Genomic DNA, 22,886 nt, shown 5'->3' with positions numbered 1-22,886 from the left:
TGGATTTCAGAACTAGGTGCTACAGCATCTTCTCTGTCGTAAATACCTTGCAATGTTCCTAAAAGATTTTTTTTAAGGTGTTTCCTCTTCTTTTTAAAATAATTTTAATATTTATTTCCTAAAAACCCACAAAAATGGCTTTTTGATTCAGGTAATAGGATAGGATTTCAAAATCAAGGATTTCAAATTTTCTTTGGAGGATTTCAAAATTTTCTTTGGAGATGATGTCTACTTGTCCCTTTCTGTTGCCAGACCAGTTTATACTTCGTTCTATAAGGACAAGTGGTATTAAAAATGTTTTCCCATTAGAAGATTTATCTAACTTTTTTTTTAGTCATTCTGGAAGCATGCTTAAAACAGTCTAAATTATGCTATGTTCTTGTTTATATGCTTATTTTCGGTTAATTTCTGAAAGAGCTGGAGGCAGCAGCGTGCCATATCTTAATGATTTACTTATCCTGCTAGCTACAATTCTGTTTCACAGGTTTTGGAGAGGGAAGAGTTGACTGTGATGAAGCAGTCGGGTGGCTGACTAGCTCTAACCTCTGTACTGCAATAGTCACTTCCATCTCTGAACTGGAGGGTGTTCTCATCATTCAAGGTAGTTTTAACTGTATATTGTTGTAGCAGAAATCTATTTTAAAAATAAATAAGTCAGGGCGGTCATATCATATTTTTATGATTTTATCTAAACTATTCTGGATCATAGCTCTGAAGAGACATTTCTGAATATTTATGTTAGACACCTTTGACTAGAGGTTATGTCCTGAGCTAGTCAATACAAATTTTAGTGGGGCTGTTTCCCTGAAGGAGTGATTTTATTGCAGGGTAAAATAATAAAAACTCTCTTTTACATTCTCTGAATGATCACATCTCTGTACTGTTGGAACAGATTAATTTTCTTTTACAGCTGATAGGATATTTTATCCTTTCAGTATATAGAGCCATAGAAGCAGAAGGCTGGAAAGTGTCTCTGGAGTTTATTTACAGTGAGAATTGATACAGGCTCCCTTGGTTCATCTCCACTGCTGCCATCCCTTTTTCTTTATTAACCTCTAGTTTTAGAGTCCCCACATTTTTGTCACAGAACAAATTATATTTAGAAGAGGGATAATTTATGTGAATAAAGGGAAATAGCAGGAGAAAGACAAGGTGATGCATTTTCCAGAAGCTAAACACTAAATTGGTATAAAAGTTGCCATTGAATTAAATGTGTTTAGATTCAGTTTCAGGCATTTTCTTCCTTTGATCATGCTGTTTTCAATAAATTGAATTCATATCCTTTAAAAGCAAAGTTTGAACAGTGTTTCCAGATTCACCATTCTGTCTTTCAGAATATTTACAGGTTCCATCTTGTATAAGTGAAAAAGAACCAAGAAATGGGAACTAATAACCTGCTCGATGTTTCCTTTTTGTTGTTCTTTCTTAAAGATCCAGGCTCCTGGCTTTCTAAAAACTCACTTATCAGTACAGCCAGGAACTGCTTTGCAAAACTGATGGACAACCTGAGCGTACTGATGGAGCCAGTTCAAGGGAACATTTGCGGGTGCAGAGCTTACATGGAGAGGGACTCCCTGATACAGAGGCTGGCTCGTGGGCTCCACAGAGCAAACGCCCAGGCCCTGGAAGCTGGATTGTATGACAGACTGCCCAGCACAGTAAGCAGATTTACAGTTCTCCTTCATGGAAACAGAAGGTTTACAGCAACAGTGAAGCTCCCTTGGTAGCAGCATTCGTTTTGTTTCAGGCTGGTGATGAGTCCATGACAATGAAGTAGCACTACATGGACACTCAGAAGTTGATTTGTCACACATTAGGGTGTGAATAGGTCTTTTCTTTTGTTGACAAAAAATTTTTGGAGGAGGTTTAGTGTACCCAAGTTCTATCAGATCTGTATTAGGTGATAAGAACAAATTTGCTTTTGGCTTGATATAAGTTTTTGGTTGCTTTTTATTTTTGTTTTCTACTTTCTCATGTTTACCATCCTTTCTTTCAGTAAAGATAACCTTCTTCTCTTTAACCAAAATGAAAGGATAAACTCTTTCTCTAATAAACTGTTATAGTAAACTTTAGGTGAAAACAGAATTTGCAGTAACACTTTGTAGATGACAGGTTCAAACTTTTGCCCTTGAGTATGTCTTTTAGAGATGGAGGAAAAAATTGTGTTTTGTCTTCATTTTTTTGAGTCTTAAATATGATTTATTTTATTGCTAAAATAGCAGATTTTATAGCCCATCAACTTGTTTTTGTTTGCTAACAGAGAAACATAGCAATCTTGCAGCAAGAAATATTTGAATTTTCACGAAGGCTTCATGCATCAGAGGCAGAGTCCCACTCACTGCACCTGCAGCTTTCAGAATGCAGATGGGCTTTCAATGAGGTACAAAAAGATGCTGAAAAAGCCCAGAGTCTGCAAAAGCAACTAAATGAACTACAGCATGTAAGTACATTTGATTTGGAGACTCTCCTGTTTAAAAGAGATTTCTTTTTGATTTCTGTTCTTTTGGAAAACAAGCATAAAATTGATTTACTTCCAACAGAATTTTCCAGAAACCTTGCCTTGTAAATGTCACTAAACTAGAAGACAGGTGTATTTAGAAATATCCCTTTTCCACTGGAGTTTCCTTTTGATTTGTAGAAGGAGATATCCTGTATAAATTAGAGTTTGGTCTTCAGCAATCCAGGTTTTCCCATTTGTTGTAAATGTTGATGTGATTTATCTATCCTACAAGTTTTCACTTCAACAGAACAAAGTCAGCAGGAATGAGGGTATTCAATAAGAACGCTCATAAAACATCAAATAAATATAGCAGTAAATAGATAGATAAATATATTAAATTAAATAAATATAGCAGTTTAAACTCTGTAGAGATGTTGATGAATGTTATAATAAATACAATACAAATTTTAGTGGATCTGTTTCCCTGAAGTGACTTTATGGCAGGGGGAAAAAAGCTTTTATCTACATTCTCAGGAGCACAAATGCCCAAAATTCCCGAGTATTTTGGCTGTTGCTGATTGACTTACTGAGACACTGTAGGGTCCCTAACCTGAACCCTAGTTGATAGAACCTGTCAGGGTGACCCAATCCAAGCACTTCCAAGCAGAGAATATCTGCTAGGTGATGCCTCACCCATTGTCCTTCCTGTTCATAGCTAGTAAAATTGATTTTTTATTTTTTTACTCAAAAATATCTAATCATCTTCAGTTTTGTTCTTAACAGGTTTTATTGCCTTAGAGTTTTTGGACAGTTAGATGAAAATTATCACATTTTAGATTGTAGTTGAAATACAGATGACAGCTTTCCTTGAAGAATTATTTCTTCTTTCTGGAACAGTTTTTGGATGAGAAGAACAGTCCACAAAGGTGTCTACAAGGGTTAATAAGCTATCCACTAAAATTTTGAACATTGATCTGCATATTTTTCCTTCTAAACATTGAAGTTTTGCATCCTATAGTGCTAATTAGATTAGAATAATGAATGTTAGGACTTTACGTGAATGTTCTTTATGAAAAACACAGCAATTAACTGCTCTGCCACCTTATTGTTCAGTGATGTTTTCATGTTAAAAAAACCTCTCAATACTAATCCTAAGCATGTGTTTATTTTAGAATTTGGTATGTTTGCAAGTGGAACTCACTCAGTGGTAGGGAAACCACTGAAGATAGTTACAGAATCAGGCACAACTTGTTTCTCTTTCCAGAGACTCAACAAAGACAATATACAGGAGGAGTTAGATAAGGCTTTGCAGCGTGAGCACGAGGCAAGATTGCTTCTAGAAGAACAACAGCGACGGCTTCAGGAGCTCATGAGTAGCAGAGGGGAATCACAGTCATTTGACATAGACAAAAGCCAAGTCTCTGATTTATCTTTGATGGTAAGATTGTTTTTCTGGAGCACTCACCAGAGCTTTACATTTCATTAAATAAGCCAAATAGTGCAGTCCTTGTATAGATAAAATAACAGGGGTAAATACACACACACTACTCAGTCTGCTGGAATTTTAGGCTACTGAGAAAACACTTCAAAGACTCCTTTTTTAATTCTTTTAAGCTAGCTATGTTTTATTTTTAACAATTTAAGAAAAAGTCTTCAATGGGGGTTTGTTTTGGTTTTTTTGCCTGCAATAATTTTGTTTTCTAAAGCACATTTATACATAGCAAATATAATAAAAGCTAGGGGTGTTCCAAGTCAGTAATGGTTTTGCTAGGAAATTCATAAAACCTTAGTATGCAGTGGTCCAAATCTACTTCATAATCAATTTGTCTTTCATGTTGGTCAGTAGCCAGTGGCATAAAGTGAAGTTTATTTGGGCTAAAGAGTAACTCGGCTCTCTGTCTGCTGTCAGAGCCTCCCTAATACAACGGAGGAGCTGAGGAAAAGAGACCAAGCCCTGAATCATCTGAAGAAACTCGTGAAAGACATGGAGCAAGACCAGCAGCAGCTGTGGGACACTCTCGAGGAGGCAGAACTTGCCCTTGATCAGGGAGTAAAGTGAGTCCTGTGGGGGATGTCACTTAAAATGAACAAAATTTTAAATTCCTACTTTCATGAGTAGGGCTTTAGTCCTGGACAGTGAAAGGTTAGAAGAGAAAAGTAGATATGTCTCTTTTATTTTTAAATTCAGGGATAGTCTTCTTAAAAAAAAACCAACCTGTTAGTTCAAAATACTAGGTCATACATTATATGGAGTTATCCCATAACAGTGCTCCAAATTCTAGGTGCTGAAATAATTGGCAAACAAAATACCTGTGCTATCTTAGTGATCTGACAACACCTCTATGGCAGATCCTTAAAGTTCTGTTAATTTAAGAAATTATTGTTTGCTCTCTGTGTTTCCACAGCATCTTTTTATAGACAGATACAATTTATTTATAGTAAATACAGAAGCATCAGCTAGGGGACAGGTCTTCGCTGCCAAAGGGACTGAAACCCATTGTGGACCTAGCCTTTCCTGTGGTACAAGACAGATCTTCCAGCTGATTTCAGGGAGTTTTGGATTTAGACCTATTCCCCACACTGCTTACACCACAACCTGGAGTGGAAGGAAAGGCTCAGGCACTGGTCTTGAAAAGATTGGTAGTCAAAAGGAGCCCGCTTGACTTGAAGGGGCTTATTAACCTATTCTTATGCCATATGAAAAAAAAAATCTTTGCAGAGTTTGTTTTCTGATACTTATCATAGTATGAAATATGTATTATGAATATTGTTATTCCACAGCTAGGATATAAAAAAAAATTAGTTCATTAAAACTTCTCATCATACCTGGGACCATTCAACCTCTGGAGAAAAACATCTGAGGAGCTTTAAGGGTTTTATGCACCAGACAAATAATGCAATTTGTATAGTCCTTAATGAAATATTTAACAAGCTAATTAAAATGACCAATGTTATTTGGTAGGATTTGATCAAAGTGGGTGTCACCTGAAGAAGGATTTCTTCTAGAAAGCTTGCCCTTTTCATCCTGCCCCAATCCATTTTGGGCATTTCAGTAAAGATCATTGCTTGTGGCCATACATATATCAGAAAAGGTTATTTTAATGTGAAGTAACTTTAAAACTAATTTTTTTTTCTTGTATACAGCAGCTGAACATCAAAAAAGAAAGCTAGTCTTCCCTCCTTTATTATACCAACTCTTCACAATTAATAAGGTTTTTGTCTCCCTTTCGAACATATAAACAAAGCAGACTGAATAAACAGAATCTGTCCGTGTTTTTCTATACAAGAACATAATTGTTTTAAAACTCAATAATAATCTGGAATGTCTTGGCTTTTCCACAAAATAAAAAAAAACCAACAAAAAAAACCCAACAAACAAACAAAAAATTAAAGTCTGTTTTTTAATTATTTGCAGTCATCACAAACTTCTAGAGGATGATATATTTGGATTACTAATTTACTAATTTACTAAAATTTAATACTTTTTATGGCTCTATATCAAAGCCATTATGGTTGTTCATTGATAGGCCTATAATTACATCAATTTTAATTGCTTATCCTCAACAGAAGCATCTTTTATATGGAAATGCACCAAATAGTGGTACATTAGCTATTTTTAGAGTTTGCATTGGAGAGTTTATGAAAAGGGAGAAAATCCTAATAATTTGAGTTATCAACAATTATTTTGCAAGACATGACAGCCATAAAGTAGCAGAAGATTAATTTCTACATTGGTAGAGCTTCAGTTCCATAAAGTTACTCCATTGTTCTTGTTTTGTTTTGTTTTCTTTTATAATAGAGACAAAGAGTTGATCATTAATCACATGAAAGCTGTGGAGGCTGCCCTGAATGAGGTAAGAACTTGAACTGTTCCCTCTGATTTTTTTCCAAACATGCTAGAACCTTGGAACTGCTTACTCTCAGGGGAGGAGAGAAGTTGTTGCAAAGCAACTTCCTTTCCTTAGTGTTGAAGTTTCCCCTCTCAACTTCTTCCATCTTAAAAAAAGACTGTGAAATAAAATGCAAGTTTGTACTACATACACAGCTTGTTCTAAATGTAGAAGTTATGACAAAATTCACTTTCTCACTGAGCACTGTTTCTGGTTGACAAGTAAAGACTAATGGAACACACAAAAAATTGGCAATTGTTGCGGTGTTACCCCTCCACTGAATGATGAGAGGTCACATACTTGGTGGCCGTAAAACATTTGGCTTTGTGTCTGCTGCTTTAATCTATGAAACATCATAAATAGGAAAAGGCAGAAAGTCATAATCTGTGATCAGAAACTTCCACCATATTTTTTAAAATAATATTTTAAACTTAATAGTAATCTCAAATTCTCCCTGTGACTTATAAAGCTGTGGCCTGGTATAGGACTAATTTGAAAGTCCAACAAAGCTGTACATATTGATTATTTAGGAGAAAGGACTATTTTCAACTATAGCTCTTATGGCAGATGGTTTTATAACTGTTTTTAATCTAGAGCAGCACAGAGCAAAAGAAGTGATTTCATTACCTTGGAGTGTCAATTTCCCTTACTATATCTTTAATTCCTAGCAACATGGGAATCTCTTCTTTATTTTAGTTTCTGAGTTCACCAAAACTGTTATTAATTATGTTTTCAGATATCTTTTTGAAATCTCTTTCCTTCAATGGTCATGGAAAATGACAGAACCTAAACTACATGTTTCTCCTACGGCAAACTGTGCAGATAGAAAATTTCCTTTGTGCCACCACCATCTCCACACTGGCTTCTTTCAAACTTTGGAAGTGAATGTCATGCAGCAAGTGCTGTGTTTTTACAGTAATACATATGTGCCCTGTCCTTGGCCTTTCTCTTTTCACACCCGGGCAAGGTGTTGTGGTTTTTTTTTGTTTTGTTTTTTTCATTTTTTGGTAGCATTCTCTCCCAGCACTGTGAATTACAGTTTTATTTGCAATGAAAATTCAATCAGTCATACTTTATTCATGGATTATAAGGTCCAGGAATCAATGCAAGTCCACTCAACAGGCTCAAGGGGACATGGTTCATCCCAGCTGGTATGTCTGAAGGAGAATTACTACTGATGCTGGAGTATTTTTCCCTTTAGGCCAAAGAGCAGGCCATGGCATCAAGTGCTGCAGCAGCTGCGCCACTCCCCAGCCTGCAGCTGGAGACCCTTCCAGAGGAAGCAACAGCAGGCAGACCAGAGGCTGCATCATTCCAGGTTAGAGGCTAAAACCAATCCTGTTTAATTTTTTTTTAAATTTTCTTTAATTTTTTTGCATCTGAGATACAACAGGCAGATAGACTGCTCTGAGCACGTGGAGAGCAAAAAGCTTCAAAACTATTGCAGTCAATGGATGAAAGACAATTTCCATGTCTTGCACGTGGTATTTCAGAGATGATGGTAACTTTTAATTTTGCAATTACAGTGTTAAATAACTGATGGGAATACAAACATGGACAGAAGTAAATATACCTGAAAATTACTATCTCTCTACCCCCCTCCCTTTTTTTTTCCATTAATATGCACAAGACTAATTAAAAAAAAAAAACAAAAAAAAAAAACCAAAAACAAAAAAACAAAAAAAAAAAAACCAAAAAAAAACCCCAAAAACCACAAACAAAACCAAAACCAAGTAAGGTCTCCACAAACAAACAAAACCAACCAGACAAAGAAGACAAGACTTTCGTATTCCTTCTTGGTCAGTATCAGACTTCTTTCAACCCACAGTTCTAGAATCAATTGTGGGCTTTTGAGCATTCCTCATTTAAAAAAACCTGCTATTTATAATGTTTAAATATAGAAGCTATTTTGCTCATGTATGTTTAAGACTTGCACGTTTCAAAATACTAATTTTGTTAGGACAAAACAATGAGTGGGAATAAAGAGAAATTAACAGAAAATGTGCCATATTTTCAGCTCTGAACATACATTCAGTACAATGCCTCCTTATTGTTTCTAAGTTTGATGTCTTCTACAGAAACTATATTAGTCTTTATAGCTGTGCAGAATCTATTAGCGCCAAGACTGACTTTTTTTCCCAATGAGAGAACAAAAGGCAGAGTGAGTACATATTTCTTTTATTGTGCTTCTCTGTCTGAATCAGTGAGAGAGCAGGTAAACAAGTCAATTGCAAGGAAACTTAGGCAAAGTATTGCATACAGTGTGTGAGCTTCTGCAGTAATTCCTTTCCACTTATTGTAGATTTTCTTCTGTTCTAATGCAGTATATAATTGCAGGATCAGGGTCACAGAATCAAGCATTCAAAAATGGCAGGTTCTAAACTGGAAATTTTTCACTGTTGCCCTCTTGCATGCATACATATATTTCAGTATGATAAAGATATAAATTATGTGTGCATTATCATGTTTCCACACTAAAATATGGAAATATGGAATATGTAATGCCTTGAGATTCCCATGAAGCTTAATTAGCACAAATGAGCTTATCCATCAAAGGGTAGAATTAAAAATGTTTCCCCAGTACAGTGATGATCCATTTTAGAGCTGCACAAAAGGTCCCACAGGTGGCATCTTTCTGCAGAAGGCATTGTGGCAACTGCCAGCTTCTAAATCCTGCTTTTCTAATTTGGTAGTGAATGTTGCTTCTTTTTTTTCTTTTTTTTTAGCCATTTATCCCAACTCCCATTTTTTTGACCTCACAATGATCGCAGAAGCATCTGCAGCCTATTCTCTCTTTCTCTTCAGAAGAGAATCATAAACACAAAAAGTTGCATTTCATATTTGCACAAAGTGTTTGTTGTATAAATAACATAGTACAGTATGTGCTCGAGTACAGGGGAGCTCGCTGGTGGGGCAGAATTGCAAAGTTCTTGTTCACCTGGCAGCCTCAGGTGCACTTGGCAACTCAGGACAAACAGCACCAATGGCTCACAGAATGTGCCACTGTGAACTTCCTTTTCCCCATCCCTTTTCCTCTTTCTCCCTATCCCCATCTCTGTTTCCCCCTTTTCCCTCCCTCTCTCCTCAGCCCTCATTTCTAGTTCCTGTTTGATTCCTTTCCAAGCTCCTTATTGGGGTTTTATTACAAAATTTGCCCTTTATGGACAGAGGTCACCTAATGGATTTTAGTTTTACTCTGTGCCAAACTGTATTAAGGGCAATCCTGCAATCTTGACTGAGGTAAGCAGTTAGGAATGACTTTAGGGACACTTGTCATTAAAAGCAGTGGAGTTGTTTGCAGGCACATCCTCTAGAACTGCCTTAGTTAGCCTGTGATGAGCACATTTCAATTAAAAGCCTTATAATCTGCAAGAATCCTCTTTTAGGACTAGAACCACAGCACCAAGATGTTTTTGGAGATTCTTTCTGATGAGAAAAGATGTGATATTGGTTAATTTGCCACTTCTGTTTCCTAGACACTACAACCTATTGATTTTAGCTGTGTTAACATCTATTCTGAAAATCAGCAATGTGAAACCAATGAAAGGAAAACTGCAGAAATCTTTGCAAACCCCTGTTTGTGATGCTAAGCTGATTTTTGTCTGTATCACAAGTTTACATTCAAAAGACCAAAGTCATACTATCTGAAAGGAAAAACAGAACATATAAATGTGATTAACCATTGTAAAGAAGATCAATCATTTCAACAGTTAGTCGAGACTAGTTGGGGTAGATATAAAGTTACCAGTACTGCCAAATCATCTGTGCTTTCTTGTGCTTCTAAATTGATCATCAATACAATCAATATAACAAAATTGGGACATTCTTCCGCTGCATACATGGAAACTGTTACATTTTTCCAGTTATAGTGCAATCAGATTATTTGTTTTCAGAAGTCTGTAGGTTTCTGATGTTTCTTTTGTTACTGCCAAGTTAATTTTTTTGCTGTGGAGCGAAAAGATTAGTAAATTGACTAATCTTGGAAGTATGAACATTATCCTGAAACTGTGTGGTAATTTTTTGTGAACAGAAATTGAACCTGCAGTGAATCTTGTATTGAAATAAAACAAGAAAGTTGTATAAAGAGCTCAGTGCTGTACTGCATGCTTGAAAACACCTCATCAAAGCATCTTCTAACTAGGGGGTGGAGTAATTCCCTTTTCCTCAATGACATTAATATTCAACATTTTAGAAAAAACACAAAACCCAGTGTGAGATATTTTTGATGTTTTAGTCCTGGGACTGACATTCTGCCTAGCTTACAAACTCTATTTGATTTCTCTGCTGAAAAAAATTCTGTCTTTTGTAAAAAATTTGGATGTGTGCTATTTGGCATTTAAGCGTAGCTTGCCTGTCACTAATGATTCCTTCTACTTTTATTTAAAGCACGTGCTTAGAAATTTTGTGGATCTCTACTCACTGGCATCTTCCAAAGTTGAGGCATTAACAGGAAGAGACTCTCCGCAGTTTCAATTTCAACCCATAACAGCTGTTGAGGCTCTTACTCCTAGTGAAGATCGTAAGTCTGCTTTTTCAAGCAAGTCACTGGGATGTGGGTTCCTAGCCAGCAGCTCCCTTCCTGCTGCTCAGCTTCTGTAGGCAAATACAACAACACTTGATTGTAACCATAATGGAGAGCAATAAAATTAGTGCAAAGAGAAACATTCTGAGACATTTTCCAGAAGAGAAAGTGAATGGTGAAAGCTAACACAGGGATTGACATTACTACTGTGTATTTTTTTTCTATTGGTTGTTATTTGATTGTGGGTTTTTTGGTTTTAGTTTGGATTTGTTGCTTGATTGGTTGGATTGTTTTCTTGGTTTTCAGGAATGGTGGTGGGTGGGTGGGTGGGTGAGTGCTGGTTTTTTGATTTTTTTTATATTACTTTTCCTTCTGTTCTTTTTTCTCTTTCTCTCTTTCCTTCTCTTTCCTTCTCTTTCCTTCTCTTTCTTTTTCTTTCTTTTTCTTTCTTTTTCTTTCTTTCCTTTTTTACCAAAGGATTTTCCTTTCTTTCTATTATAAATCATTAACATTTCTATAATAGGCTTTCGTGCAACCATACCCCTTCAGTTCTGTCCATTTCTTTTCTTTTTAACATTTACTTTCTCTGAACAGAATCCTCACAAGTTCACTTTGCACCTGAAGCAGCTGGTTCACCTCCTGCTATTCCTGCTCTCCCTCCTGCTGGTGTCTGTTTTTCAAGCAATTGTAGTCACTGGGATCTGGGTTCCTAGTCAGCAGCTCCCTTCATGCTGCACAGCTTCTGCAGGAAAATACAACAAACCTTACTTATAAACACAATGGAGCATGGAAACTAGTGCAAAAAAAATATTGTGATACTTTTTTCAGAAGAGAAAGGTGATGGTGAAAACTAACACAGGGTTTAAAATTCTTACAGGAATGTTTTTTTCTGTTCGTCCGTATTTGCTTGTGGGATTGTTTTGGTTTTAGTTTGGGTTTGGATGCTTGGTTGCTTGGACTTTTTTGGTATTGGGGAGTAGTTGAAGTGGGTGGGAGGGTGGGTAATTGATTTTTGAATTTTTTATTATTTCTTTTAATTGCATTATTATTTTTTTTTTCTTCCTTTTTTCTTTTTTATTTAATAGCCAAAGGCATTTTCCTTTCTTTCTGTTATAAACCATTAACATTTTGGATTAGCCTTTCCTTTCAACCACAACCATTTCCATTCTGTGCATTTCCTTGGTTTTTAAATCTTACTTTTATTCAACAGACATTTTTCAGCCTCGTGTTTCACCCCAAGCAGCTCATGCAACTCCTGCAACTGCTCCGGCTCCTATTTCTGTTCCTGCTCCTATTCTTACTACAACTCTTGCTCCTACTCCTACTCTCATTCCTGCTACTATTGCTACACCTGTTCCAGTTCCTGCTCCTGCTGCTAAGTCTGTTTTTCCAGCAATTGCAGTCACTGGGATCTGGGTTCCTAGCCAGCAGTTCCCTTCCTTCTGCACAGTTTCTGTAGGAAAATACAACAATACTTGGTTTTAAATATAATGAATCAAAAAAACTAGTGCAAAAGATATGTTCTGAAAATTTTTAAAGAAGAGAAAGGGGATGGTGAAAGTTAACACAGGGTTTAAAGTTCTTACTGGACGATTCTTTTCTATTGGTCCCTATTTACTTGGAAAATTATGGTTTCCAGTTTGATTTAGGTTGCTTCGTTGGTTGGATTTCTTGGTCTTGGGGAGTGGTGGTGGGTGGTATGGAGTTTTATTTTTCAATGTGTACATTTCATATTTCTTTTATTCTTTTTTCTTTCTCCTTCCATTTTTTTCCTACTACAGGAATTTAAGTTCTTAATCTGATAAATTAATAATATTTTTGTAATACCCATTCCTCCCAACAGTAGATAATTCAGTTTCGTGTATTTCCTTCCATTTAAAAATGTACTTCTCTGAAGCAAATTTGATTCCTCTCAAATATCTCTGTAAGAATATATAAAACTTCAAACCTCGTGTCACTACAATACTTCAAGGGCAAGAGAATACTGCCAGTGTCTTTTGCCTATTAAAAATTAATTTATAATAATTATGTACCGTGTGTGTCAAATAAAGAGTTAAGACAGGAAGCAAACAGTTGCAAGTATTTCACATGTACTCTTGTGAGAGGTCTTTAACAGCAAAAGCAGATGCTATTCTGATTTGGTAATATTCATACTTCTTATTCCAGAAAGCCAGGGAGAGCCAAGAAAGGCGATCGAAACTTCATCTGGGAGTGACGCAGTTGCCAGTATGCCATCCAGCATAAGCCATCTTTCACCTGGAAGCGACTCAGTCTTCAGAATGCCATCCACCATAACCTACACTGTGTCTGGGAGTGACCCAGGCGCCAGTATGCCACCAGGCATAAGCTATCTTTCCTCTGGAAGTGACTCAGTCTTCAGAATGTCACCCAGCAGAACTGACAGTTTCTCTGGAATCAACTCAATCTACACTATTGCTCCCAGCAGGAGCCATACTCTTTCTGGAAGTGACTCAGTCTTCAGGATGTCACCCAACACATCCTATTCTTTTCCTGGCAGTGACTCAGTCTTCCTTATGCCACCCAACAGAACCTATACTGTGTCTGGAAGCGATTCAGTCTTCAGTATGCCTTCCAGCATAAGCTATCCTTCCTCTGGAAGTGTCTCAGGCTACTCCAGTATGTCACCCAACAGAACCTATACTGTGTCTGACTCAGGCTCCAGTATGCCATCCAGCATAAGCTATTCTTCCTCTGGAAGTGACTCAGGCTATTTCAGCATGTCACCCAACAGAACCTATACTGTGTCTGGAAGTGACTCAGGCTCCAGTATGCCATCCAGCATAAGCTATCCTTCCTCTGGAAGTGACTCAGGCTACTTCAGCATGTCACCCAACAGAACCTACACTGTGTCTGGAAGCGACCTATCCGCCGGTGTGTCATCCTACAGAACCTTTCCTCTCTCTCGAACCAACATTGCCTTTCCTTCCAACCATAACCATTTCCTTTTCATGCGTCTCCTTGGTATTTAAAATTTACCATCTCTGAAGTTAATTTACTGTCTCTCAACAGATTCCTTCCGGCATCCCCAAGGACCCATTTCACCTCGTGGTCCTATTCCTGCTGGTGATGGTAAGTCTGCTTGTCAAGAAATTATAGTCATTTGGATGTGGCTTCAGAGCCGGCATCACCCTTCATGCTGCACAGCTTCTGCAGACAAATACAACCAGTCTTCATTGTAAACACAACGGAGCAATAACACTACTGCCAACATTTAGAAACCGCCATGTCTTGCAACATTTCAGTTCTGTGCATTTCCTTGCTTTTAAACATTTACCTCTTCTGAAGTAATTTTGCTGTCTCTGACCGGAGTATATTTGTATTCCTATTCCCTCCCAAGCTCTTCGTGCACCTCCAGCTCGTGCTCCTCTTCCTTCTCCTCTTCCTCCTGCTGGTAAGTCTGTTTTTCAAGCAATTGTAGTCACCGGGGTCTGCCTTCCTCAACAGCAACTCCCTTCCTGCTGCTCAGCTTCTGTAGGCAAATACAACAACACTTAATGGGAACCATAATGGAGCAATAAAGTTAGCGCAAACAGAAACATTCGAAGGTGCTCTTCAGAACAGAAAGGGGATGCTGAAAGCTAACACAGAGATTAAAATTACTGCTGGAGGATTCCTTTTATAACGAGTCCTTCATTTGCTTTGATAATTTTGATATTGCCCTGAGTTTAGCTGCTGGGTTGCTTGGATTGTTTTGCTTTTGGGGAGTGGTCGTGGTGAGTGGGTGGGGGTTTGGTTTTTTTTGAATAGCGGGGGGGTTTTTTCTTTCTTTTTTTTTTAAGAACCAAAGGGTTCTTCCTTTCTTTCTCTTATAAACCATTCACATTTTTGTAATAGCTTTTCCTTCCAACCATAACCATTTCAGTTTCTTGTATTTCCTTGCTTTTAAAAATGTACCTGCTCTGAAGTAAATTTCCTTCCTCTGAACAGGGCCTTCTGCCTTTCTCTTTCAACCCCAAGGAGCCAGTACGCCTCGTGGTCCTCCTCCTGATGGTAAGTCTGCTTTTCAAGAAATTATACTCACTTGGATATGGGTTCAGAGACAGCATCCACCTTCATGCTGCACAGCTTCTGTAGGCAAACACAACAGCGCTTTAGGAGAATGGCTTTGGAGCAACACATCTAGTGCAAACAGACATCTTCAGAGACAATTTTCAGACAACAAAGGGGTGGTGTAACTAACACAGGAATTAAAGTTTTTGTCCCACTGTACAAGGTTGTTTCCTTGCTTAAAAAACACACCCTAGAAATTATCATGATGGTGTGTAAAATATGTCGCTGAGAATGCGTGGAACAATGTGTCGTTACGATCCTGCCTAGGGCAAGATACTTATGGTAATGCCCTTTGTCTCTGAAAGATTGATATATAATAATTATGGCTCCTGTGTTTCAAATAAGCAACTAAGACAAGAAGCAAACACTTGCAAGTACCTCACATAGGTACTCTTGTGAGGGGTATTTAACAAACAGCAAAAGTAGATTCTCTCCTGATAAGGTTATATGCGTTGTTTTTATTCCAGGACACTGGGGAGGGCCAAGGTACAGAACCTATACTGTGTCTGACTCAGGCTCCAGTATGCCATCCAGCATAAGCTATTCTTCATCTGGAAGTGACTCAGGCTACTTCAGTATGTCACCCAACAGAACCTATACTGTGTCTGGAAGCGACTCAGGCTCCAGTATGCCATCCAGCATAAGCTATCCTTCCTCTGGAAGTGACTCAGGCTACTTCAGTATGTCACCCAACAGAACATACACTGTGTCTGGAAGTGACTCAGGCTCCAGTATGCCATCCAGCATAAGCTATTCTTCCTCTGGAAGCGACTCAGGCTACTTCAGTAGGTCACCCAACAGAACCTACACTGTTTCTGGGAGTGACGCAGGTGCCAGTATGCCATCTGGCATAAGCTATCTTTCCTCTGGAAGTGACTCAGTCTTCAGGATGTCACCCAGCAGAACTGACAGTTTCTCTGGAATCAACTCAATCTCCACTATTGCTCCCAGCAGGAGCCATACTCTTTCTGGAAGTGATTCAGTCTTCAGGATGTCACCCAACACATCCTATTCTTTTCCTGGCAGTGACTCAGTCTTCCTTATGCCACCCAACAGAACCTATACTGTGTCTGGAAGCGATTCAGTCTTCAGTATGCCTTCCAGCATAAGCTATCCTTCCTCTGGAAGTGTCTCAGGCTACTCCAGTATGTCACCCAACAGAACCTATACTGTGTCTGACTCAGGCTCCAGTATGCCATCCAGCATAAGCTATTCTTCCTCTGGAAGTGACTCAGGCTATTTCAGCATGTCACCCAACAGAACCTATACTGTGTCTGGAAGTGACTCAGGCTCCAGTATGCCATCCAGCATAAGCTATCCTTCCTCTGGAAGTGACTCAGGCTACTTCAGCATGTCACCCAACAGAACCTACACTGTGTCTGGAAGCGACCTATCCGCCGGTGGGTCATCCTACAGAACCTTTCCTCTCTCTCGAACCAACATTGCCTTTCCTTCCAACCATAACCATTTCCTTTTCATGCGTCTCCTTGGTATTTAAAATTTACCATCTCTGAAGTTAATTTACTGTCTCTCAACAGATTCCTTCCGGCATCCCCAAGGACCCATTTCACCTCGTGGTCCTATTCCTGCTGGTGATGGTAAGTCTGCTTGTCAAGAAATTATAGTCATTTGGATGTGGCTTCAGAGCCGGCATCACCCTTCATGCTGCACAGCTTCTGCAGACAAATACAACCAGTCTTCATTGTAAACACAACGGAGCAATAACACTACTGCCAACATTTAGAAACCGCCATGTCTTGCAACATTTCAGTTCTGTGCATTTCCTTGCTTTTAAACATTTACCTCTTCTGAAGTAATTTTGCTGTCTCTGACCGGAGTATATTTGTATTCCTATTCCCTCCCAAGCTCTTCGTGCACCTCCAGCTCGTGCTCCTCTTCCTTCTCCTCTTCCTCCTGCTGGTAAGTCTGTTTTTCAAGCAATTGTAGTCACCGGGGTCTGCCTTCCTCAACAGCAACTCCCTTCCTGCTGCTCAGCTTCTGTAGGCAAATACAACAACACTTAATGGGAACCATAATGGAGCAATAAAGTTAGCGCAAACAGAAACATTCGAAGGTGCTCTTCAGAACAGAAAGGGGATGCTGAAAGCTAACACAGAGATTAAAATTACTGCTGGAGGATTCCTTTTATAACGAGTCCTTCATTTGCTTTGATAATTTTGATATTGCCCTGAGTTTAGCTGCTGGGTTGCTTGGATTGTTTTGCTTTTGGGGAGTGGTCATGGTGAGTGGGTGGGGGTTTGTTTTTTTTTGAATAGCGGGGGGGTTTTTTTCTTTCTTTTTTTTAAGAACCAAAGGGTTCTTCCTTTCTTTCTCTTATAAACCATTCACATTTTTGTAATAGCTTTTCCTTCCAACCATAACCATTTCAGTTTCTTGTATTTCCTTGCTTTTAAAAATGTACCTGCTCTGAAGTAAATTTCCTTCCTCTGAACAGGGCCTTCTGCCTTTCTCTTTCAACCCCAAGGAGCCAGTACGCCTCGTGGTCCTCCTCCTGATGGTAAGTCTGCTTTTCAAGAAATTATACTCACTTGGATATGGGTTCAGAGACAGCATCCACCTTCATGCTGCACAGCTTCTGTAGGCAAACACAACAGCGCTTTAGGAGAATGGCTTTGGAGCAACACATCTAGTGCAAACAGACATCTTCAGAGACAATTTTCAGACAACAAAGGGGTGGTGTAACTAACACAGGAATTAAAGTTTTTGTCCCACTGTACAAGGTTGTTTCCTTGCTTAAAAAACACACCCTAGAAATTATCATGATGGTGTGTAAAATATGTCGCTGAGAATGCGTGGAACAATGTGTCGTTACGATCCTGCCTAGGGCAAGATACTTATGGTAATGCCCTTTGTCTCTGAAAGATTGATATATAATAATTATGGCTCCTGTGTTTCAAATAAGCAACTAAGACAAGAAGCAAACACTTGCAAGTACCTCACATAGGTACTCTTGTGAGGGGTATTTAACAAACAGCAAAAGTAGATTCTCTCCTGATAAGGTTATATGCGTTGTTTTTATTCCAGGACACTGGGGAGGGCCAAGGTACAGAACCTATACTGTGTCTGACTCAGGCTCCAGTATGCCATCCAGCATAAGCTATTCTTCATCTGGAAGTGACTCAGGCTACTTCAGTATGTCACCCAACAGAACATACACTGTGTCTGGAAGCGACTCAGGCTCCAGTATGCCATCCAGCATAAGCTATCCTTCCTCTGGAAGTGACTCAGGCTACTTCAGTATGTCACCCAACAGAACCTATACTGTGTCTGGAAGTGACTCAGGCTCCAGTATGCCATCCAGCATAAGCTATCCTTCCTCTGGAAGCGACTCAGGCTACTTCAGTAGGTCACCCAACAGAACCTACACTGTTTCTGGGAGTGACGCAGGCGCCAGTATGCCATCTGGCATAAGCTATCTTTCCTCTGGAAGTGACTCAGTCTTCAGGATGTCACCCAGCAGAACTGACAGTTTCTCTGGAATCAACTCAATCTCCACTATTGCTCCCAGCAGGAGCCATACTCTTTCTGGAAGTGATTCAGTCTTCAGGATGTCACCCAACACATCCTATTCTTTTCCTGGCAGTGACTCAGTCTTCCTTATGCCACCCAACAGAACCTATACTGTGTCTGGAAGCGATTCAGTCTTCAGTATGCCTTCCAGCATAAGCTATCCTTCCTCTGGAAGTGTCTCAGGCTACTCCAGTATGTCACCCAACAGAACCTATACTGTGTCTGACTCAGGCTCCAGTATGCCATCCAGCATAAGCTATTCTTCCTCTGGAAGTGACTCAGGCTATTTCAGCATGTCACCCAACAGAACCTATACTGTGTCTGGAAGTGACTCAGGCTCCAGTATGCCATCCAGCATAAGCTATCCTTCCTCTGGAAGTGACTCAGGCTACTTCAGCATGTCACCCAACAGAACCTACACTGTGTCTGGAAGCGACCTATCCGCCGGTGGGTCATCCTACAGAACCTTTCCTCTCTCTCGAACCAACATTGCCTTTCCTTCCAACCATAACCATTTCCTTTTCATGCGTCTCCTTGGTATTTAAAATTTACCATCTCTGAAGTTAATTTACTGTCTCTCAACAGATTCCTTCCGGCATCCCCAAGGACCCATTTCACCTCGTGGTCCTATTCCTGCTGGTGATGGTAAGTCTGCTTGTCAAGAAATTATAGTCATTTGGATGTGGCTTCAGAGCCGGCATCACCCTTCATGCTGCACAGCTTCTGCAGACAAATACAACCAGTCTTCATTGTAAACACAACGGAGCAATAACACTACTGCCAACATTTAGAAACCGCCATGTCTTGCAACATTTCAGTTCTGTGCATTTCCTTGCTTTTAAACATTTACCTCTTCTGAAGTAATTTTGCTGTCTCTGACCGGAGTATATTTGTATTCCTATTCCCTCCCAAGCTCTTCGTGCACCTCCAGCTCGTGCTCCTCTTCCTTCTCCTCTTCCTCCTGCTGGTAAGTCTGTTTTTCAAGCAATTGTAGTCACCGGGGTCTGCCTTCCTCAACAGCAACTCCCTTCCTGCTGCTCAGCTTCTGTAGGCAAATACAACAACACTTAATGGGAACCATAATGGAGCAATAAAGTTAGCGCAAACAGAAACATTCGAAGGTGCTCTTCAGAACAGAAAGGGGATGCTGAAAGCTAACACAGAGATTAAAATTACTGCTGGAGGATTCCTTTTATAACGAGTCCTTCATTTGCTTTGATAATTTTGATATTGCCCTGAGTTTAGCTGCTGGGTTGCTTGGATTGTTTTGCTTTTGGGGAGTGGTCATGGTGAGTGGGTGGGGGTTTGTTTTTTTTTGAATAGCGGGGGGGTTTTTTTCTTTCTTTTTTTTAAGAACCAAAGGGTTCTTCCTTTCTTTCTCTTATAAACCATTCACATTTTTGTAATAGCTTTTCCTTCCAACCATAACCATTTCAGTTTCTTGTATTTCCTTGCTTTTAAAAATGTACCTGCTCTGAAGTAAATTTCCTTCCTCTGAACAGGGCCTTCTGCCTTTCTCTTTCAACCCCAAGGAGCCAGTACGCCTCGTGGTCCTCCTCCTGATGGTAAGTCTGCTTTTCAAGAAATTATACTCACTTGGATATGGGTTCAGAGACAGCATCCACCTTCATGCTGCACAGCTTCTGTAGGCAAACACAACAGCGCTTTAGGAGAATGGCTTTGGAGCAACACATCTAGTGCAAACAGACATCTTCAGAGACAATTTTCAGACAACAAAGGGGTGGTGTAACTAACACAGGAATTAAAGTTTTTGTCCCACTGTACAAGGTTGTTTCCTTGCTTAAAAAACACACCCTAGAAATTATCATGATGGTGTGTAAAATATGTCGCTGAGAATGCGTGGAACAATGTGTCGTTACGATCCTGCCTAGGGCAAGATACTTATGGTAATGCCCTTTGTCTCTGAAAGATTGATATATAATAATTATGGCTCCTGTGTTTCAAATAAGCAACTAAGACAAGAAGCAAACACTTGCAAGTACCTCACATAGGTACTCTTGTGAGGGGTATTTAACAAACAGCAAAAGTAGATTCTCTCCTGATAAGGTTATATGCGTTGTTTTTATTCCAGGACACTGGGGAGGGCCAAGGTACAGAACCTATACTGTGTCTGACTCAGGCTCCAGTATGCCATCCAGCATAAGCTATTCTTCATCTGGAAGTGACTCAGGCTACTTCAGTATGTCACCCAACAGAACATACACTGTGTCTGGAAGCGACTCAGGCTCCAGTATGCCATCCAGCATAAGCTATCCTTCCTCTGGAAGTGACTCAGGCTACTTCAGTATGTCACCCAACAGAACCTATACTGTGTCTGGAAGTGACTCAGGCTCCAGTATGCCATCCAGCATAAGCTATCCTTCCTCTGGAAGCGACTCAGGCTACTTCAGTAGGTCACCCAACAGAACCTACACTGTTTCTGGGAGTGACGCAGGCGCCAGTATGCCATCTGGCATAAGCTATCTTTCCTCTGGAAGTGACTCAGTCTTCAGGATGTCACCCAGCAGAACTGACAGTTTCTCTGGAATCAACTCAATCTCCACTATTGCTCCCAGCAGGAGCCATACTCTTTCTGGAAGTGATTCAGTCTTCAGGATGTCACCCAACACATCCTATTCTTTTCCTGGCAGTGACTCAGTCTTCCTTATGCCACCCAACAGAACCTATACTGTGTCTGGAAGCGATTCAGTCTTCAGTATGCCTTCCAGCATAAGCTATCCTTCCTCTGGAAGTGTCTCAGGCTACTCCAGTATGTCACCCAACAGAACCTATACTGTGTCTGACTCAGGCTCCAGTATGCCATCCAGCATAAGCTATTCTTCCTCTGGAAGTGACTCAGGCTATTTCAGCATGTCACCCAACAGAACCTATACTGTGTCTGGAAGTGACTCAGGCTCCAGTATGCCATCCAGCATAAGCTATCCTTCCTCTGGAAGTGACTCAGGCTACTTCAGCATGTCACCCAACAGAACCTACACTGTGTCTGGAAGCGACCTATCCGCCGGTGGGTCATCCTACAGAACCTTTCCTCTCTCTCGAACCAACATTGCCTTTCCTTCCAACCATAACCATTTCCTTTTCATGCGTCTCCTTGGTATTTAAAATTTACCATCTCTGAAGTTAATTTACTGTCTCTCAACAGATTCCTTCCGGCATCCCCAAGGACCCATTTCACCTCGTGGTCCTATTCCTGCTGGTGATGGTAAGTCTGCTTGTCAAGAAATTATAGTCATTTGGATGTGGCTTCAGAGCCAGCATCACCCTTCATGCTGCACAGCTTCTGCAGACAAATACAACCAGTCTTCATTGTAAACACAACGGAGCAATAACACTACTGCCAACATTTAGAAACCGCCATGTCTTGCAACATTTCAGTTCTGTGCATTTCCTTGCTTTTAAACATTTACCTCTTCTGAAGTAATTTTGCTGTCTCTGACCGGAGTATATTTGTATTCCTATTCCCTCCCAAGCTCTTCGTGCACCTCCAGCTCGTGCTCCTCTTCCTTCTCCTCTTCCTCCTGCTGGTAAGTCTGTTTTTCAAGCAATTGTAGTCACCGGGGTCTGCCTTCCTCAACAGCAACTCCCTTCCTGCTGCTCAGCTTCTGTAGGCAAATACAACAACACTTAATGGGAACCATAATGGAGCAATAAAGTTAGCGCAAACAGAAACATTCGAAGGTGCTCTTCAGAACAGAAAGGGGATGCTGAAAGCTAACACAGAGATTAAAATTACTGCTGGAGGATTCCTTTTATAACGAGTCCTTCATTTGCTTTGATAATTTTGATATTGCCCTGAGTTTAGCTGCTGGGTTGCTTGGATTGTTTTGCTTTTGGGGAGTGGTCGTGGTGAGTGGGTGGGGGTTTGGTTTTTTTTGAATAGCGGGGGGTTTTTTTCTTTCTTTTTTTTTTAAGAACCAAAGGGTTCTTCCTTTCTTTCTCTTATAAACCATTCACATTTTTGTAATAGCTTTTCCTTCCAACCATAACCATTTCAGTTTCTTGTATTTCCTTGCTTTTAAAAATGTACCTGCTCTGAAGTAAATTTCCTTCCTCTGAACAGGGCCTTCTGCCTTTCTCTTTCAACCCCAAGGAGCCAGTACGCCTCGTGGTCCTCCTCCTGATGGTAAGTCTGCTTTTCAAGAAATTATACTCACTTGGATATGGGTTCAGAGACAGCATCCACCTTCATGCTGCACAGCTTCTGTAGGCAAACACAACAGCGCTTTAGGAGAATGGCTTTGGAGCAACACATCTAGTGCAAACAGACATCTTCAGAGACAATTTTCAGACAACAAAGGGGTGGTGTAACTAACACAGGAATTAAAGTTTTTGTCCCACTGTACAAGGTTGTTTCCTTGCTTAAAAAACACACCCTAGAAATTATCATGATGGTGTGTAAAATATGTCGCTG

The 22,886-nt window shown here is 39.8% G+C and overlaps 1 protein-coding gene and 1 long non-coding RNA gene across 8 annotated transcripts in view; one reads left to right on the top strand and one right to left on the bottom strand.

Annotated features, from left to right (window-relative positions):
- Nucleotides 1-22,886, top strand: part of LOC135289584 (mucin-4-like) — a 68,347-nt gene that overhangs the window by 21,806 nt on the left and 23,655 nt on the right. For all 5 annotated transcript variants that reach the window (XM_064403305.1, XM_064403308.1, XM_064403306.1 and 2 more), the window contains 24 exons: nucleotides 485-601; nucleotides 1,432-1,658; nucleotides 2,261-2,440; nucleotides 3,705-3,878; nucleotides 4,350-4,495; nucleotides 6,240-6,294; nucleotides 7,532-7,648; nucleotides 10,717-10,849; nucleotides 13,019-13,744; nucleotides 13,883-13,942; nucleotides 14,211-14,264; nucleotides 14,801-14,863; nucleotides 15,391-16,323; nucleotides 16,462-16,521; nucleotides 16,790-16,843; nucleotides 17,379-17,441; nucleotides 17,969-18,901; nucleotides 19,040-19,099; nucleotides 19,368-19,421; nucleotides 19,957-20,019; nucleotides 20,547-21,479; nucleotides 21,618-21,677; nucleotides 21,946-21,999; nucleotides 22,536-22,598. In XM_064403305.1, the coding sequence (XP_064259375.1) occupies nucleotides 485-601; nucleotides 1,432-1,658; nucleotides 2,261-2,440; nucleotides 3,705-3,878; nucleotides 4,350-4,495; nucleotides 6,240-6,294; nucleotides 7,532-7,648; nucleotides 10,717-10,849; nucleotides 13,019-13,744; nucleotides 13,883-13,942; nucleotides 14,211-14,264; nucleotides 14,801-14,863; nucleotides 15,391-16,323; nucleotides 16,462-16,521; nucleotides 16,790-16,843; nucleotides 17,379-17,441; nucleotides 17,969-18,901; nucleotides 19,040-19,099; nucleotides 19,368-19,421; nucleotides 19,957-20,019; nucleotides 20,547-21,479; nucleotides 21,618-21,677; nucleotides 21,946-21,999; nucleotides 22,536-22,598 (5,382 nt within the window). The remainder of the gene's footprint in view (nucleotides 1-484; nucleotides 602-1,431; nucleotides 1,659-2,260; nucleotides 2,441-3,704; nucleotides 3,879-4,349; nucleotides 4,496-6,239; nucleotides 6,295-7,531; nucleotides 7,649-10,716; nucleotides 10,850-13,018; nucleotides 13,745-13,882; nucleotides 13,943-14,210; nucleotides 14,265-14,800; nucleotides 14,864-15,390; nucleotides 16,324-16,461; nucleotides 16,522-16,789; nucleotides 16,844-17,378; nucleotides 17,442-17,968; nucleotides 18,902-19,039; nucleotides 19,100-19,367; nucleotides 19,422-19,956; nucleotides 20,020-20,546; nucleotides 21,480-21,617; nucleotides 21,678-21,945; nucleotides 22,000-22,535; nucleotides 22,599-22,886) is intronic.
- On the bottom strand, nucleotides 8,442-22,352 carry LOC135289586 (uncharacterized). Of its 3 annotated transcripts, none has more exons than XR_010352340.1 (6): nucleotides 21,883-22,352; nucleotides 19,305-20,097; nucleotides 16,727-17,519; nucleotides 14,148-14,941; nucleotides 11,471-11,594; nucleotides 8,442-10,923 (listed from the first exon to the last, which is right to left on the bottom strand). It is a non-coding gene; the product is annotated as an uncharacterized LOC135289586 (long non-coding RNA). The 3 variants fall into 3 exon arrangements; XR_010352341.1 differs by lacking the exon at nucleotides 21,883-22,352 and having other exon boundaries at nucleotides 8,442-10,275; nucleotides 10,751-10,923; nucleotides 19,305-20,674; XR_010352339.1 differs by lacking the exon at nucleotides 21,883-22,352 and having other exon boundaries at nucleotides 19,305-20,674.

This window comes from Passer domesticus, chromosome Z (assembly GCF_036417665.1).
Source record: "Passer domesticus isolate bPasDom1 chromosome Z, bPasDom1.hap1, whole genome shotgun sequence".
NCBI classification, from domain to species: domain Eukaryota; kingdom Metazoa; phylum Chordata; class Aves; order Passeriformes; family Passeridae; genus Passer; species Passer domesticus.
This window is presented reverse-complemented; position numbering and strand designations above follow the sequence as displayed.